This window comes from Mastigoproctus giganteus, chromosome 7, assembly GCF_048544385.1.
Source record: "Mastigoproctus giganteus isolate SK-2022 chromosome 7, ASM4854438v1, whole genome shotgun sequence".
In the NCBI taxonomy this organism is placed as follows: domain Eukaryota; kingdom Metazoa; phylum Arthropoda; class Arachnida; order Uropygi; family Thelyphonidae; genus Mastigoproctus; species Mastigoproctus giganteus.
In genome coordinates, this window is record NC_143581.1 from 158024115 (window position 1) to 158042513 (window position 18399).

Genomic DNA, 18399 nt, shown 5'->3' on the forward strand with positions numbered 1-18399 from the left:
TGTAGGAATTAGCATACTTCAACTTGATATTTGTAATTAGGTGGTCCAAACAAGAGCTGACTGTTCTATTACCCTCGATCCTTTGTTGTCTAGTTATTCCAATTAAGGTATGTTCAAATCCATAATTGTTTAAGATTGCAGAGTATCTGGGTATCACATTATCAGTTCCATTGGCTAGTAAATTAATATTAAAATCTCCTACTAGTATGGTCTTATCTGTTTGTATGTCGTCCCATTGCAAAATAATGTTTTCTAATTCTATTAGGAAGCTGTTTATTGAATCTGATGGTGGCCTGTAAAAAGCACAAATCATGAATGTGTTTTCTGGGTCTTCTCCTAATAATTTGACACAGCAGTTTTCACAAGACTGAGTTAAGTGGTAAACCTGTATTGCCCTAAAGCATGTTCTATAGTATATTATTATTCCTCCACCCCTTCTCAACTCTCTCAATATATAGACCTTATCATAACCTTGTATGTTATAATTGGAAATTTCCTCACTTTTTATGTTAACCTCCGTTAAAACTATACAAGAGATTAATTCTTTCATTGGATTTATATATTGCAAGAAGTTAAACCAATTTTTTCTTAGTGACCTGATATTTAGAGCTACCATAAAGAATTATTTTTTATCAATTATAAGAGCTTGAATATTTTGATTATTTATAAAATGTAAAGGTGAACTGTAAACCTGTGATTCCTTAGAAAGCATACCTGATGCCTTAATTTTTCCTTAAATCTAGATTTCTGGAAATTTCAATTATTCACAATAAAAGAGTCTATTTTATAAACTGCAAATCCTTTGAACTCTGAATTCTAATGGCTCTTGAAGATTCATTCTTCTTCACATAAATTTTGCCATGTTTTAGCCATAAAAATTTGTAACTGTGAGTTCTTGTTAGTTGTTTTGTTTCCCAAAACAATTGCTTGAGGTGGGCTGTTAAGTGGTCATTTATGTAGATTGGGCTATTGCTATTGTTCTGATATATGTCCTTTGCTGTTAGTCGGATCTCCTTTGCCTTTCTCATCCATTTTTCCTTTGCTACATGGTTTGAAAACTTCACAATTAGTGTTGGCTTGTCTTTTGTTTTCTTCCTGTTTGGTATGTAATAGTGTTCTATTTCTTTGTTGTTCTGTAGTTTCAATGCAAGTCCTAGCTGCTGTATAACAAGCTCTAGATCTTGGCCTGTTAATCCAGTTAATCCTACAATTTCTACGTTATTCGTTAACAACTGCTGCTCTATCGAGTCTATCCTTATGTTAAGCAAGTTGGAATTTTCCTCATTTTGCTTGAATGAGGCTTCCAGCTCCGCAATTCTTTTACCGATTGCTGTGTTGGCGTCCTGTAGTTTGCTTATGCTTTTTTGTATTCTGTCAAAGGAATCTGAGACAAATGAGATCGATTTCTTTATATCTTCTACTTCTGTCTTCAGGTCTTCCATTTGCTCCTTTATTGGTACTATGTCTTTTAGTAAATCCAGCAAATGGATTTTACTGGATAGCTTTCTCAGCACGTCTTCCATATTAAGGGTGTTCGCCTGCTTTTGTGTAGCTTCTAAGTCTTCGTTCACTTCTTTTGGTGAATGCAGCAAGTCGTGAAATTCTTCTGCCGAGTAGGAAATTTCACTTCTTTCTTCCCTCTCTTCTTTCCTGCACAATATACACCTCCACTGCTGTTTCTTTTGTTTCGCCATTCCTTTATAGGTTGCTTCTTTCAATGAGCATCTGTAATGGTACCCATTGTTGCAGCCATGACACACCACCTCCTGCATGTGCAGCGTTAGGTTGCACTTTTTGCATATATTTTGATTCATTTTTGCAGAACTTTGGAGTAGTCAATACAAGACGTTTCAGATAAAGCACTTTCACAAAATAAATAACAAAAGAATGAATTTAACAACTTACAACTAGCAAAAATTTCCAATTTTCTCTTGGAGCGCTGATACAGTACACATGCTAACACTAGCCCTCTAGCGGGAATAATAATAATAATAATAAGACCCACACACTGCACCAGGGAAAATTAGTTGGCTGAAACTACCAGCTGCTGACTGGTAAAGAGATTGAAGCTATGACAGAAGGAGAGACCTACAAATACCTAGGGATGATGCAGGCTCAGCAGTTAGAGCACAAGGAAATCAAGAAGTGCCTGACTGAAATATATCAGCAGAGACTCAGAAGCCTGCTGAAAGCAAAACTGAACGAAGGAAACACAGTTAAAGCCATAAACACCTATGCAGCTCCAGTACTAACATACACCTTTGGGGGTCATAGATTGGACTAACACCAAGCTAGAAGATATCATGCGAAAGACAAGGACAATGATGACCAAGAGCCGCCAACACCACCCGAAGTCAGCAGCGGAGAGACTAACAATAGCTCGGAAAGAGGGAGGAAGGGAACTGATAGAGCAACAGAAAACAGTGATACTTAACCTGAAGGATTACTTTGAGAACAACACAGCACCACTCCACCAGGCCATAAGGAAGATAGATAAGTGGTATAACCCACTCAACGTAAGGAAGGAACCCCCCAATCCACCCAGATGGCACAAGAAATGAAGTTAGAAAGATGGGCAAAGAAGACACTCCATGGCAAACACTACAATGACCTCCATCAAGATCATATCAATAACATTGCTTCCAATGCATGGCTCACAAGCGGGATGCTCTTTGCCGAGACTGAAGGATTCATGCTGGTTATCCAAGACCAGGTAATCAACACCAGAAACTATAGAAAATACATCGCAAAGCAGCCCGGAATGTCAGATGACACATGTCTACGATGCCATCTGGCCTCAGAAACGATCCAACACATCACCGCGGGTTGCAAGGTGATCACCCAGACTGAGTACACTCATAGACATGACCAGGTAACCAGGATAATACATCAGAAGCTAGCGAGGAAATACCAGTTGACCAAAGAAAGTGTACCATACTACAAGTACAAACCCCAGGCAGTACTAGAGACCCGAACCCAAAAGCTGTACTGGTACCACGCCATAATAATGGATAAGACCATGCCGCACAACAGACCGGACATAACCCTTGTGGACAAGATGGAAAAGACTACCTACCTGATTGACATAGCGGTGCCCAACACTAGCAATGTCCAGAAAACCCATGAGGAAAAAATTAGGAAGTAAACGAATCTGAGACATGAAGTCAAGGAGATGTGGCATATGCAAGAAGTATCAACCATCCTGATCATTGTGTCAACCACTGGTATGGTGCCAAAGACTGTACATAGCAGCCTAGCAGCAATAGGTCTCCCAGAGAACACCTACAAGGAACTCCAGAAAGTCGCAATCCTGAACACCTGTAGGATAGTCAGAGATTTCCTCAACCAATGGTAACACCAGACATTACAAGCACCCTGTGTACTTGGTAGCAGTACCTGTCACAGAGTGGAATCCTCCAATCAGGGAGATATAATATAATAATAATAATAATAATAATACCAAAGAAAGTGTACCATACTACAAGTACGAACCCCATGCAGTACTAGAGACCTGAACCCACAAGCTGTACTGGGACCACGCCGTAATAACGGATAAGACCATCCCGCACAACAGACCGGACATAACCTTTGTGAATTAGATGGAAAAGGCTACCTACCTGATTGACAAAGCACTGCCCAACACTAGCAATGTCCAGAAAACCCATGAGAAAAAAATTAGGAAGTAAACGAACCTGAGACATGAGGTCAAGGAGACGTGGCATAGGCAAGAAGTATCAGCCATCCCGATCATTGTGTCAACCACCAGTATTGTACCAAAGACTCTACACAGCAGCCTAGCACCAGAGAACACCTACAAGGAACTCCAGAAAGTCGCAATCCTGTAGGATAGTCAGAGATTTCCTCAACCAACAGTAACACCAGACATTGCACCACTCTGTGTATTTGGTAGCAGTACCAGTCACAGAGTGGAATCCCCCAATCAGGGAGAAATAATATAAGAGCAATAATAATAATAATAATAAATTATCAGGTGACAAGAAGCTTGCAGAATATATAAACTAGTAAACAGTCAAGTCCCAGATGAGGTTGGGCAAGCTAAGGTAGATTTATGAGGTCTTTCACAAAGATCTCAGAGATAAACAACAAAGACTTCTTTAGTTTTGTAAACACTAGAAAAAATGGGATGAATCACATTGGTCCATTAGATATGAATGGTTTAAGTGTTGATGATCCTGCTTAGGCTGCTGGCAAATAATAGGTATGTTGCATCCTCATTTACACATGAGGAAGCTTTTAGGGATGCAGATGCCAGAAGTGTATCAAATTCTAACAGGGATCTAAATAATTTTGTGATAATTGAGAGGAAAGTGGAAGAGAAATTGTTGAAGCTAAATTTAAAAAAGTCACCTGGGGTGGATGTAATCTATCCAATTATATTAAGGGAGGCAACAAAAGAGCAAACCTTTAGCCCTAATTATGAGCACATCCTTGGATTCGGGGAACCTCCCCATGGACTACAGGTGTGTGAATGTATACATCCTCCATCTCCCTTTGTATACAATGTATACAAAGGGAAATGGAGGATGACACAAGTAAGCGAAGATCTGTTAGCTTAACTTTCTGTTCCAGGAAAAAATATGGTTACTGGGTACAGACATAATACAGGACCATCTATAAAGGAATGCAGTCATAGTGTAGTCACAGCATGTATTTGTTACGGGATAATCTCGTCTGATCAATCTGATAGGATGATATGATGCAGTAACAAAGGAACTGGTTGTAAGAAATAATTTTGACATCATATACTTAGATTTTATTTAGGCTCTGTGGAACAGTGTCAAAAACTTTTGACACCGTTCTACATAAATGGCTGCTGTATAAATTGAAGCTGTGTGGTATTCGGAGTAAGTTACTGCTATGGATAAAGGAATGATTATGTGAGATGACTATGGATAAAGGGATGATTATGTGAGAGAAGACAAAAAGTGGTTATCTTCTTGGACAACTGCTATTAGTATAGTTTATCAGGATTCAGTGCTGGGCCAAGAGTTGTTGTCTGTATTTATAAATGATATTGATGAAGGCATACCAGGCTTAATGTCTAAATTTTCAGATTATAATAATGTTGGCAGGATGGTTAATCACAGTAACCAGGATATGCTACCACAACAAGATATAGAAAAACTAGACAGACGGGCTAGACTTTAACTGGAATGATCTGAACAGAAGTAAATGGGAAATATATTGATAATCTGCTCTGTTGATAGTTGGACCCCTGGTTTTAGCTAATGTGGCCAACTGTCAAAATTTCTCTATATGACTAAATTTTATTTTATATCCAGGATATTTTGTTACTAAAAATATAGGAATAAGAATCTTGTAATTGAGAAACATGGGCAAAACACAGTTGATGTATAACAAATTATAATCAATAGCACTTTTTTTTGTTGTTAATGGAATATAACTGAAGTGATTCTGTTAGTAATTGCTCAGCAATTTCATCATGCCTACGTTTCAAATTTTTAACCAACAGCCAAAGGGATAAAAAATAAACAGGAATAAAATAATACAGTTAATAATTAGTTAATCACATAGTCATGCTTCCCACTAATCCAACAATTGATGAGTTTCTTTTTAACTGTATTTTTGATTTTTGGATATTATACCTTTACCAAGGATACATTGTTAATACAAATATGGGAATGAGGAGGTTGCAATTGAGAAACATGAGCTATAACTGGCTCAATAAATGTCAATGTGACTGCCTAGTTATTTGCAAGATTTCCAAACAGGATTCTATCTCCACCTTTCTTTCCATACATTTCCCAACATCTCTGGAGTAAAAATTGCAATAATATCCATGATTCTCTGCTTCAAAGTTGGTAAGTCTTGTATAACAGTGTAGAATACAAAAATGTCCTTAATATAACTCCACAAAAAGAAATCAAAAAGTAATATCATGAGAGCATGATAGCCAAGAAATAAGCCTATCTCTTTCCATCCTGGGCCTTGAAAATTTTCATGAAGAAATGTACACATAAAATGATCTGAGTGGTCAGGTTGAAACAGTACATTCATTGTTGAATGTACTATTTGTTGAAACAGTACCATTCATTGTCAGTCTTCAATTTGAGGAATTATAAAATTCCAACAGCTCATTTATTATTACATTTATTGCCTTCTCGGTCAAGAAAAGAGTTCTGTAGGTATCAGAAGTCTGCACCAAACATTTACCTTTGGACTGCTCTTACCATGCTCTCCTACTGTAATACAGTAGGAGAGCATGGTAATACAGGTAATACAGGTAATACAGCTACTGAAATACAGGCATTTCAACTATCCACTTCTAGTAGCTGGTTCCCTCCATCTAGCAGCTGGTTCCCTCCGAAGTTTCCCTCAGGATAGCTGGCGCTCGAGGGAATCAGTCTCATCCAGTAAAGCGAATGATTAGAGGCCTTGGGGCCGAAACGACCTCAACCTATTCTCAAACTTTAAATGGGTGAGAAGTCCGGCTTGCTTGACTCGAAGCCCGGACGAAAGGATGTGAGTGCCCAGTGGGCCACTTTTGGTAAGCAGAACTGGTGCTGTGGGATGAACCAATCAGCTGTGCGTTCGGCAATCAATTACACTCTGGCTGAAAGCAAATTTTTACACGTTTCCTGTAACGATCCTGATCTAATTTTTTTTAATTAATGGGATATTCTTCAGACTGATGTAACATCAGCAGTAGGGCCCACTGTTCTTTCTGATTTTCATAAACAACATCAAAGAAGGGATAGAGGGCATGAATTGCAGATATAAATAAAGATTTGAGAGTTATTAAAGGTCAGTGCCAAGCAGAATGATTTAAACAGGCTTCAAGGATGGTCATTAAAGTACCAGCTATGTTTTAATGCAGTAAAATGCAAGGTCTTAACTTTTGGGGAATAGCAAACTCAAAATAACTTATACACTTGCTGGGGTTGAATTAAAAACAGTAGAGGAAGAAAGGGATCCAGGATTTTTGCCCTCTAAAATATCAGTACTTTTACAAATATAAAAACATATTTATACATTATGTAAATAGAGCATATTAGTAGACTTTCAGAATAACAGCACCTTCGGGGATTTAAGGTGCTGTTATTTCAATTTTTCCATTATCTAGAAAGTTTTATTTTTAATATATTTAATGCAGAAATAATGAGGCTATACAAAGGGTACTAGGAAAGTTTTGCAATACAGCTTTGTTTATTTAATTTTTTCAAAGTAATTTCCTCTACATTCAATACACCTCTCCATCCTCCGAAACCAATCTTTAAACCAGTTCTGCCAAGTTTCACTAGGGAGTAAAGCACACTCGTTGTCCCAAGCCCGTAGAAGGTCCTCATCACTGGAAAACCGCCTCCCTTTTAGCTTCATTTTCACATGCGGGAATAGTGCAAAGTTGCAGGGAGCAAGGTCTGGACTGTAGGGAGGGTGCTCGAGAAGTTTCAGTCCTGTCGTGGTCAAATATTCGGTGCAGGCTTTGGCGCGGTGAGCTGCAGCATTATCGTGATGGAGGTACCAGGTGTCCATTCTTGACTTTGGCCGCAGGTTCTGCATAGATCCAATGACTTTAGGCAGGCATTGTTCAGTATACCACTTAGCTGTGACTGTCTTCTGCGTGTCCAAAACGACACGTTCCACAATTCCACTCGATTTGAAAAATACAGCTATCATTTTCTTCTTTACAGATCGGGATTTTCTGACAATTACGGGTGTGTCGTCATCATCAAAGACCAAAACTTTGTTTTGAGCCTTGGTCGGCAGATCGTAATGGTACAGCCAAGTCTCGTCACCTGTCACGATGTTGTTCACATACCGAGATTGTCCCTTATCAAACTTTTTTAACGTCTCCCGGCACCAAGTCACACGTCGTGTCATCTGCTCTTCAGTCAGTTGATGCGGCACCCAGAGAGAACAAAGTTTCTTCACGTGCAAATGATCTTGCAGAATCGAACGAATTGCTGGTGCATTTAGGCCCAAAGTATCCTCTATCTGTTGGTAGGTCACTCGCCTGTTTTCGTCAAGCATTTTCCTCACAGCAGTAACATTTTCCTCCGTAACTGACGTTCGTGGCCTTCCCGGCCTCTCAGAATCCTCCAGAGTGAAATTTGCCCTTTGGAATTCTCTATACCACCTGAATATCGTTGTACGATGTGGACAATCATAATCTAGTGCAAGAGTCATTTCTTCTAAGCACTGGTCTATGGTTAAACGACGCACGAAATTATACCGCAAAACTGTCCTTATCTCATTTCGTGACCACGATGCCATCGCAAGCACTTTACACTCTCACTACTAATGAATAACTGAGCCCATCAACTTGGCGCGGCGGTACTATACACGTATGAACATGTCTCAACATGCAGCAACAAGCAGCTTCCTGTGATTCATTGTTGCGTCATATTGCAAAACTTTCCTAGTACCCTTTGTATAAGAAATAGAGAGATTAAGAATGCAATTTTATGAACTGCACATAAAAAAACACAAACATGTTGACAATTCAATGTTATATTCTGCCATTAATACACTCCTGCTTATGCCCCGTTCTATTTTCTTTATATCAAGTTTAGTCTGCATGGGTAGCACAGTGGTATTGTCACTGTCCTCCCCACACTGGACGGAAAAGGCCCAGGTTCAAATCTCGTTGATGGCGCAAGGAAATTTTATGGGCTTTTTTCACTCTGTGGCTGAGTTAGTCGGTCTCAGGTGTAGATAGCAAGATTTCCCCCCCCCCAGGAACTGTGGTTTTTCCTCCAGCAAAACAGGCAAATCGACCAGAGAACACATGCAATTTACAGACGCAATACACATGGATATACTGTCTACTATGAATTAACTTTCCGGATGACCCTAATGTAATAATTTAGATTATATTGAGTTTGTAACTAAGCTTTAATGTTGTTCTTCTTTTCTTCTCTGTATGTGGTATATTAACTTTAGGAGCCATAGTGAAGGGTTTTTAATTTAAAATAAATGTAAAACAGTGGTATAATCCGTGATATCAGTACAGAATTCACTTTGAAAATGGCGAACGGAAACAAATACAATAATCACATGACACCGTTTTCTTTTTTTCGGCACTGCAAGACATCTGCGCTGTACGTAAACATCCAATCTCAATGTGCCGTTATTTCGACAGTCTACTGTATATTCATATTTATAATTTATTCTTATAAATACAGTAAGTGACAGTTATAGTGATCACTGGTTATTAGAAGCAGCCACTTTAGAGAGGCAAATTTCAAAGAACCAATTCAAATCAATTAAAATGCACTACACTTTCATTGTTTATTAGAATCACATATTCGGTTAATCATCAGTTGTGAAGCCTTATGATATTTTTCTAAAGCACATTACTGGAGGTCACAACCATAAAACAGTAAAAACAATTTGCAGTTTCCAGTTTATTGGGCTTTTCTGTTAGTGCAATAAATGGGTAGTAAACTTGATCTTATTGCATTTTTGCGATAATACCGATAGCTGGAATTCTGTGTTTTCCCGTTATTATGATGAAATGTGTTTCTCTTTCATTTCTATGTCTGAACTTCGTCTCACTTGCGTGCATGTTAGTTCCAATTTCTGCCTGCAGTGTGCTTTGCTATTGATGGATGCTTATCTTTTTTACTGTGTTTTAAATTTTACTACCCAAAAAAAAAAGTCAGTGAACAGAAAGAGTGAATCTGATTGTAAAAGATAAGTTACGAATTATAGAAATGTACAATAAATTAAACTTAGGTAATATGTCTCAAAGGGAAGCAGCAGTAAAATTAGGAGTGCCTCAGTCATCTTTATCAAAATTATTAAAATCACGTCACACTTTAAGCACTAATATGATTAGTGAAATCAGAAAAAAGAAGTGTGAAGATATGGATGAACAGGAGTTTAATTGGGTGGACATAGATGGTGATCTACAGTTATTACGGCTTTAACAGATGAAGAAATTGCCCAGTCTGTTACTGATAATTTCGCCAAGGAGGAGGAGGAAAATGAAGATGAACCCGAACGAATTCCAGTTACAAAACAGTAAACTAGTGAAGCTATAACTGTCCTGAGGAGAGCAGTGGAAGAAACTGGTACAAGTGATCATGAATATAGACTGTTATACAATATTGAAAAATCCATAAATAGACTTTGTAATGATAATTTAAAGCAATCTAAAATAAGTGACTATTTTATTTTAAATTATAATCATATTACAAAAATGTTATGTTTAATATGTACAGTATATTAAACATAACACTTTGCTATATACGTAAGTATAAATTAATTTTTATTTTGCTAACCTGTGGATAATATTATGTTTATCCCGATTTTCATGTATCATTTAATTGGTAAAAACCTTTGGTAACGAAGTGTAAATTTGTGCTTTATATCTATTTTTATAGCCTCTAGATAATATTTGGTGATTTTCGCTTATTAGAATGACCGTTGATTAGAATCAAAATTCAATTTGAAAATGTGATCACTATAACCACTGCATACTGTATATGATATAGTTTCAAGTACATACAATAACTAACTTGCCAATTCTTCATATAAGGAAATTTTTGAACAATAATATTATTGATATTGTTTTCATCATCATGCTCTGCTTTGATTCATGAAGTATTAACAATAGGTGAAAATTTTGTGTCACAATTTTTTTCATGGCTATGTTTATAAGTGCATTCACAGTTACTGCAATTCCTATTTTATTTTTTTTTTTTGGAACATTCAAAACACAGAACTACAAAATAATGACTGCAAATAATAAATTGCAAACTTAATGCAAATAGCAAAAGACCCAAACTTAAAGCTTCATTGCAGGCTGAGAACCAATCAATCACCACATGGACATGTGTAAACAGTTTCATTTTTGTTCACTGACTCAGCTACCAAATAGAGAGGTGGGGAGAAAGCATGTCGCTTATCTGCTGAATCATGTTTTTGATGTAAACATTTGTGCAAATTACATATCATAATACCGTCTACTATGATTTTTAATAAACATTTAAGAAGGGATTTTATTTGAAAAAAAATTTGTTTGTCAAATTTTTTAAACTATTTTTAAAACAAAGACCCAACCTGCTTCAGTTTTAAAGTGATGAAAAAATGGGAGATCTTCAACCACCCCTAGTTATAACACAGTTGGTATACATGAAATTTGGAATCAGCGTTTCATGTGAAACTTGTCTTACTGATTTTGATGGGCTTCAGGAAAATATTTTTTGGATTGCTGTCATTCTGCTGAAGTGCCTGGACATCTGGAACTGCCTTTTGTTTCCACAAACATTTATAGCCAATGTGCTATCAAATTTGTAGTTGGTAGTAATTTTCTATACTTCCTTCTATAACGTTGCTGTACCACGGTGAGTGATAGATGTTTCAACCAGCCAAATAACACAAATAACTGGGCTTTCTGAATTACAGCAGCAATTTTTTCTTTAGTAAAAGTGATATCTGGGAGGAAAACAAAAATTGGTAATGATAATGGAACTTGGTAACATTTTACATTCAATGATGAAATTTATATCTTCATCTTCATTTGTTCTGAAATTATTAAAGTTTGAAACCGGATCATTCTTCTGTGGACACTATATAGATCAGAAACAAATTCAGCTTCAAATTCTTCCACTTCATTTGCAGAAGAGAAAAATTAAATCTGAAAATGTGTTTTGAAATGTTCAAACTGCTTTTCATGTTTCATTATACTAGTTTCCCTATTTTAACATAAATATTAACTTATATTTGTGAAAGATACCAAAATATGTATAAGTTTAAACAGTTGTAAGTTGGACATAAGCTTTAGGTCTATTCCTGAAGCAAACATAATCATAATTGGCTTAAACGTAAATATTAACATAACAAAAATATTAAATTTAACAACATTATCATATATACCTGTACTAATGCACAACCTTCTCCAGTAGCTTGCAAATCAATGACAGTAGGTATTACAGGTATTTTCACATTTTGTACAAGAAGCTGGTTCTTTTCTTCTAAGGTGAAACTCTTTTCTAAACCATCACTTTCTATGACAACTTCAACTTCTAATGTTTTCTGAGTACTATAAGTGGCATACTTTGCTAGTGCTTGAAGCCCAACCACTGTATCCTGTAAAGAATGGCTTGTTATGAAACAAATGGCTCATAATTAAAATATTCTTTAAAAGTAAAGAAAGAAATAGAATAAACAAGTGAGTGAGAATTATAAAAATACAGAACTGGCTGAAAGAATAATGAAAATGCATTAGCATGGTACAAAAGTGCACTGCAATTCAATTTTTTTTACAATGTCTAGTGAGTGCATTAATGGTCATTTTTAATATGCTGGTTCCACTGCTAAAGCAAATTCAGGAAGTAGAATATTCATTCTTAGGATATAATCTGTAATTGTGATTATAATACTATATTCTCTGATTAAAGTGACATTTTAAGCAGTGAAAGTAAAGCAGACATGCACAATTCCTATATGATATTGGATTGTAGTTTTTATGCTATGTGAGAGTTTCAGTGAATTCCCCAAAGAATTGCAGATTTAGATAAGACAAATGCAGACTTAAACAAATTTTCCAATGCATATACTGTAGCCAATTTCAAAAATTCTAATATGAAATGCAACATTTATTTCTTAGCAATGATCAGGATATAGAAAATAATAATAATATTCTATAGGAATTAAGACTTAATCAGAGATTGCAAATCATTAAGATTAATTATGAGTGCATCATTGAATTTAGGGGTGGAGAAGATTCCTTTGGACTGAAAAAGTATTACTGTTTTGCCAATCCATAAAGGCAGTTGTGGGAAGCAAAGCGGGCAACTATAGACTAGTCAGTATGAGTCATGGATTCAATGATTAAGGATGCAGTACAGGGATGCTCTGACAGAAATGGTATTCTGAAAGAAATACAGAATACTGTTTCTGTCTAGGTGCCTCTGTATTGCATCCAAAATTAAAATAATTTTTCCAAAACTAATAACATCATTTAGTATTAATTTTAGAAAAAAATGATGAAAGAAAGCAAGATTAAACAGAATGCACAGAATGAATCAAAAGAAGAAAAATAAACTCACTTACTTATCCCTACTAATACTTTATTTAATCCCTCTTTATTTTTCATATTAATCAATTCTGCAAAGCAGTTTATTCCTTTATTCCAACAATTAATTACTCTCTGGTTGAAAGCAAATTTCTGCACAACTATTCTGTAACCACTCTTTTTTAATTTATATTTATGTCTCTGTTTGTATCATCTCAAAAATGGTAAAAATGCCATTAGCATTATGTTGAGTCAGTTTAGTGACATAAGCAATGGGAAAGCAAAAATGACTATAATGACTATAATGAGTACAACAAACAATTGTAAAGAGAAATAGAATGAGCCAGTAAATCAAGATTGTGTTATAATGGGAGATTTTAACTTCCCAGATATTGATTGGAACTTGTGGGTTGGTCACTCGCACACTAGCAAGACTTTTGTGGATTTATTGGATGATTGTTTTCTGCAGCAGCATGTTTGAGATGCAACCAAAGAGTGTAATACAGACAATTCTTTGTTTACGAATGTTCAATTTACGAACATTCAATTTACACACAATTCATTCAAAATTTCTTAAAGTCGCCAATTGATAGAGTTCCTTATAAAGCAAAATGACAAACATATTGTAAACATAATTCTTAGATTTAAATAAATAAACTTTGGGAAAGGGAAGGTTCCCCATCCCTTTTCCTTCCAGATGCAAAGATACTTGAAACAGACATTAGCAGCACTGTGAACACACAGCAAAAACCTGTGTCACTTCTGTGGAAAGTATTGAACTCTGATGAAGATATTGATGAGTAAAAGTTGAATACATATGTATGTACAGTACATATATAATGTTAGTACTCATTTTCTTTATTTCTATTTTGTAACTCTTTATGTTTTTAATTAAAATTGAAAAGTACGACATCTTTTTTTTTTATTCTTTTATTTTATTTTACATTATGTATAATATACGATAAACCATAATGCATACATACATTATAATAAAGCGTATTATATAGACTATTCAATGTTTATTACATGGGTTTGATGCTTTAAAATGGCTACTAACATATATGATACGTATTAAAAGCTCAGGAATGCAAGATACACATAACGATCGTCTTGGAATGGAACTTGTTTGTAAACCGACAGTTGCCTGTACTCTTTATCTGGTTATCAGTAGTGATTATTCATGCATTAAGAATATGCAGATGAAGGAACCACTAGGTGGCAATGATCACAGTGTACTGATGTGGGATTTACTTAAAGATATAATTACCATCAGGGGTAAAGGGAAGGGTTTTGTTTCCTATAGGTGACTACAATTGTCTCAGACAGTTTTTAAATTCTATACAGTGGGACTGACTGATGATGTTACTCAGTGCTTTTTTTGTAAAAAAAATATAGGTGCTGGTACTCATTCTTTGCTATCAGGAAAAATTGAAAATTAAAAGGATATGAAAAGTACTCTAAAAAAATTTTTTTCCCTGATGTTGTTACTGTAGTAATGTTTTTGGAATAAGAACAACAAATTTTGTATATTAACACAGTTTATTAAGCATAAATTTATTATTCAAGTATATAAAAAAATAAGTAAAATGTGAGTAAAATAAGTACATAAATCGGTCAACTACTGAGTGCCGGGCACTCAAGATGAAGGGTCCGTAGTCACAAACGGTCGTTAGTGTAGTATCTCAAATAGAGATGGTAACTTTGACATTGACAAATTTAAAGTACTACACATGGGAAACAGCAACCCCAGAGCAACGTATCAACTCTGTGGTACTACACTGACAGTGGTAGAGAATGAAAGGGACTTGGGGGTGATTGTGCAGGCAGATATGAAGTTCTCTGAGCAGTGCAGACGGGCTGCAAGAGTAGCTCATGGAGTATTGTCAATGATATACAGGAATTTTTCCAGCAGGGATAAGGAGGTGATTATTCCATTGTATAAGGCAATGGTCAGGCCACACCTAGAGTACTGTATACAGGTCTCGAGGCCTCATTTCAAGAAGGATGTAGAGCTGCTGGAACGAGTACAGAGAAGGGCAACAAGATTAGTGAATGGAACAAAGGGGTGCTCTTACAAAGAAAGGCTTAAGTTTTGCAAATTACAGTGTCTGGAGACTAGGCACCAGCGATTTGATCTGATAGAGGTGTATAAAGCCTTGAATGGTTTAAGCATGCTCAATGCTGATGGGATTCTTCCTCTAGCTCAGAAAAATCACCTGAGAGGGCATAAATTCAAATTGAGGAAAGACAGATGTAGGATAGACGTGCGGAAATTTGCCTTTAGCCAGCGGGTGGTTGGTTGGTGGAACAGACTTCAATCCCTTGTGGTGGAGGTTGATAGCCTAAATAAGTTTAAGGCTCAGCTGGACAGGTATTTTGAACGAACAGAGGGGTGAAGTGGAAGTGGGTTTTTTTTTTTTTTTTTTTTTGGCTGATGCTGCATAAGCTTGCTTTCTTGCATCAAATGCCTCTACTAATGCTAATGCTAATGCTAACTGAAAAAAGTTTATAGTACCCCGGCTTGGCCTAAAACTGAGGAACTAATGAAAACGTTGTGTATTTGAGTCTTTCCAGTTGTTGTGAATGACAAGGGTGGGAGAAGTGACTCTGATTGTTTCCTGGAGAAGCGATTAAAGTCTTGGGGGAGAAGCAACTGGCAGATGAGGGGTGTCCAAGACTCCAGATAGGTGCCTCCTCACCACTGCCGCCTCAACACTGGCTCTCTGAGTATCTCCTTGCCGGGACAACTCCAGCTTTGAAAATTGTTAAATAAATAATTCTTGTTGCAAAATTTATAAATGACCTTTATAGAATAATTAACTAACTATTTAGCAACCTTTTTGTCACCAAAAGGAGAGGTACTTAGTACAAAGAAGCATGCTATCAAAGTGCAATAAAAAATTTGGTTTTTTAATTTTAATACAAAAAGTAAATGATATATTTCAATTGGAATAGTTTACTCTTGATAAGGATCGAATAATGCATAGCTAATGTGATTTTTAAATTTTTAGCTCCATTAGAGACGGAAATAGAGGGGGGACACGAAAAAAAATTACTCACATTTTCCTGTCTGGCACAGCCATTTTTAATTTTAAAAATACTTTAAAATTATATTTTAAACCCACTCGAGCTCTTTCCAATGGTGTATATAGGTTGTCGACAACATTTCCCCCCATCCCCACCCATTTCTCAGAATTTTTGTCAACAATGATCAATATGGCATTATGTTGGCCAACATGATGTACAAACCCATGCAAAATTTTAAGTCAATAGGTTGAGTGGTTACAGAGATACAATGCTGTGACAGGTGGATGGACAGACAACCGAGTGACATTATAAGGATCCTCTGTTAGACTACAGACTAAAAATAATAAGTAAAAATAAATAACATAAGTAAAAATAATTTCATAATAAAGTTTTTGTAGAATATTCCAAATTTTTATTAAGTTCTCATCCGACACACTATGCCGGATTCTTTTCTTTCTCTTTGTGTGTCTCTTGTTGAATCGAAGCGGGTCAGCAGTGGGCCTACAATTTTAAGAAACAATAGTGAAATAACTTTTTGTCATCAACAAAGCTCTGGTTGGGCTGGCAATCAGATTTATTTGTGAAAATCCCTGTTCGCATTCACTCGATGAAATTGGCATTGTACTCAGAGCGTCCATCAAATGCTTCAATTCTTCCGAAACCATCTTTTCAATTAGGTATTCCCGAAATCCACGAATTGTATATCTCTTTCATTTAACTGTAACCTAATTGACAATTTTCCAACTTCATTTTCACCAAATGCCAACAATTCATGTTTAGAAGGTTTAATACCTTCGTTGTCCTCATTTTCCGTCTCTTGTCATCGGTATTGTCATTAGTTCTTAAATTTGAATTTTTTCTTTTCTTTTCTATTTTTTTGAAACTGTCCAAAATGTCAGTGTCATTCAGATATTCGGGTACTGCGACCATGTAAACAGAGATAGGGAAAATTTACGGAAAAATGTGGATGATGCACTTCCGCGAAACAACAAATGATTATTTGTTGGGGTAAAAGAAAATCGCTCTCTCCTAATTCTCAAACGGGGTGCTTACAGTTAATTCACAGCAGTGTCCAACCTACGGTCCACCTGAAAAGTGAACTAAAACAGCATTTAAATTTTGTTAATTACGAAAAAAATTTTCTCATTAAATGTTTTGTTCAGTAAATGTAATTGTGTATTGTACTTAATAAAATTTTCAAATATTTTAAATTTTACTTTTACATGCAACAAGATATGGAAAATGTAACGCACTAAAGAAATCTAACTTTGAATTTTTTTGAAAATGGCCCCTGTATGAGAAAAGTTTGGACACCACTGCAGCAGAAGGTGGACCAGAGCCCATTGGGAATACCCCTTGATTTGCTCACTGTTCACCAGCGCGACTTCTCTGTATGTGGGACAGCTGGTCAGATAGGTTTTAACAGGTGCCACTGAGCTGTAGAATGGTAATCCCTTTAGCTCTCTTAATTCTTGCAGCAGCACTAATTGTCTAAATTGCCTGAAGGCTAGAAATACGAACAGTGCATACAGAGTTAATTCTCTCCTAATCTTTTCACTATATGAAATTTTTCTTCCCTCAATGGAAAGTATTTTAATGTTACTTCCAAGGGAAATTCAAAATAATTTGCTATAAACGGAGTTTGTTAAACAGAGGTCTGACTGAGTAATTTAGAATTATAAAAATGGTTATACAGTTTTACATAGAAAATATCTTAACAATAGACAGTGAAAAATGCAAATTTAGATATATAATTTTAAGCTTATTTGAACAGTAGGTAAAAGTGTGAAAAAATTTAAGGAATATTACAAATTTCGAAGTGCACTGCATCCAAATGTCACATGTCACTGTTAATAAAGGTGCCAGTATGCCGTACCGTTGCGAACAGTCCCAAAAATACCAGTGATGTTACCAAAAGCAAATTCTAAGTGGGAAGAATTCAAGGAACTAATAATGGAAGCTACTAGGCCTTTCATATCGATTAAGAAATATTGTTCAAAGTTTACGCCTAAATGGATGTCAAATGAACAAATTAGACTCGTGGCAGAGAAGAAAAATGCATGGGATGCATATAAATTATCATGTGACACAGAAACCTATGGCAGATATATGCTAGTCTGTAATCAAGTCACAAAAGAGATTAGAAAAGCGAAGGCACATTACGAGAAATCTTTGGAAAAGATGCTAAGAAAAACAACAAGGACTTCTTTACTTATATAAACTCTAGAAGCAAAGGGATGAATCAGATTGGTCCCTCTGATATCGATGGTTTGACTGCTGATGATCCTGCTCAGGCAGCTGATAATCTGAATGAGTATTTTGTAAGTACATTCAGACATGAGGAATTCTGTAAGGAAGGGGAGGAC

The 18399-nt window shown here is 36.0% G+C and overlaps 1 protein-coding gene across 1 annotated transcript in view; it reads right to left on the reverse strand.

The window, feature by feature from the left end:
- Positions 1 to 18399, reverse strand: part of LOC150083280 (murinoglobulin-1-like) — an 892685-nt gene that overhangs the window by 221233 nt on the left and 653053 nt on the right. Inside the window, exon 27 of the mRNA XM_090378459.1 lies at positions 11866 to 12078. Coding sequence (XP_090234585.1) covers positions 11866 to 12078 — 213 coding nt within the window. The remainder of the gene's footprint in view (positions 1 to 11865; positions 12079 to 18399) is intronic.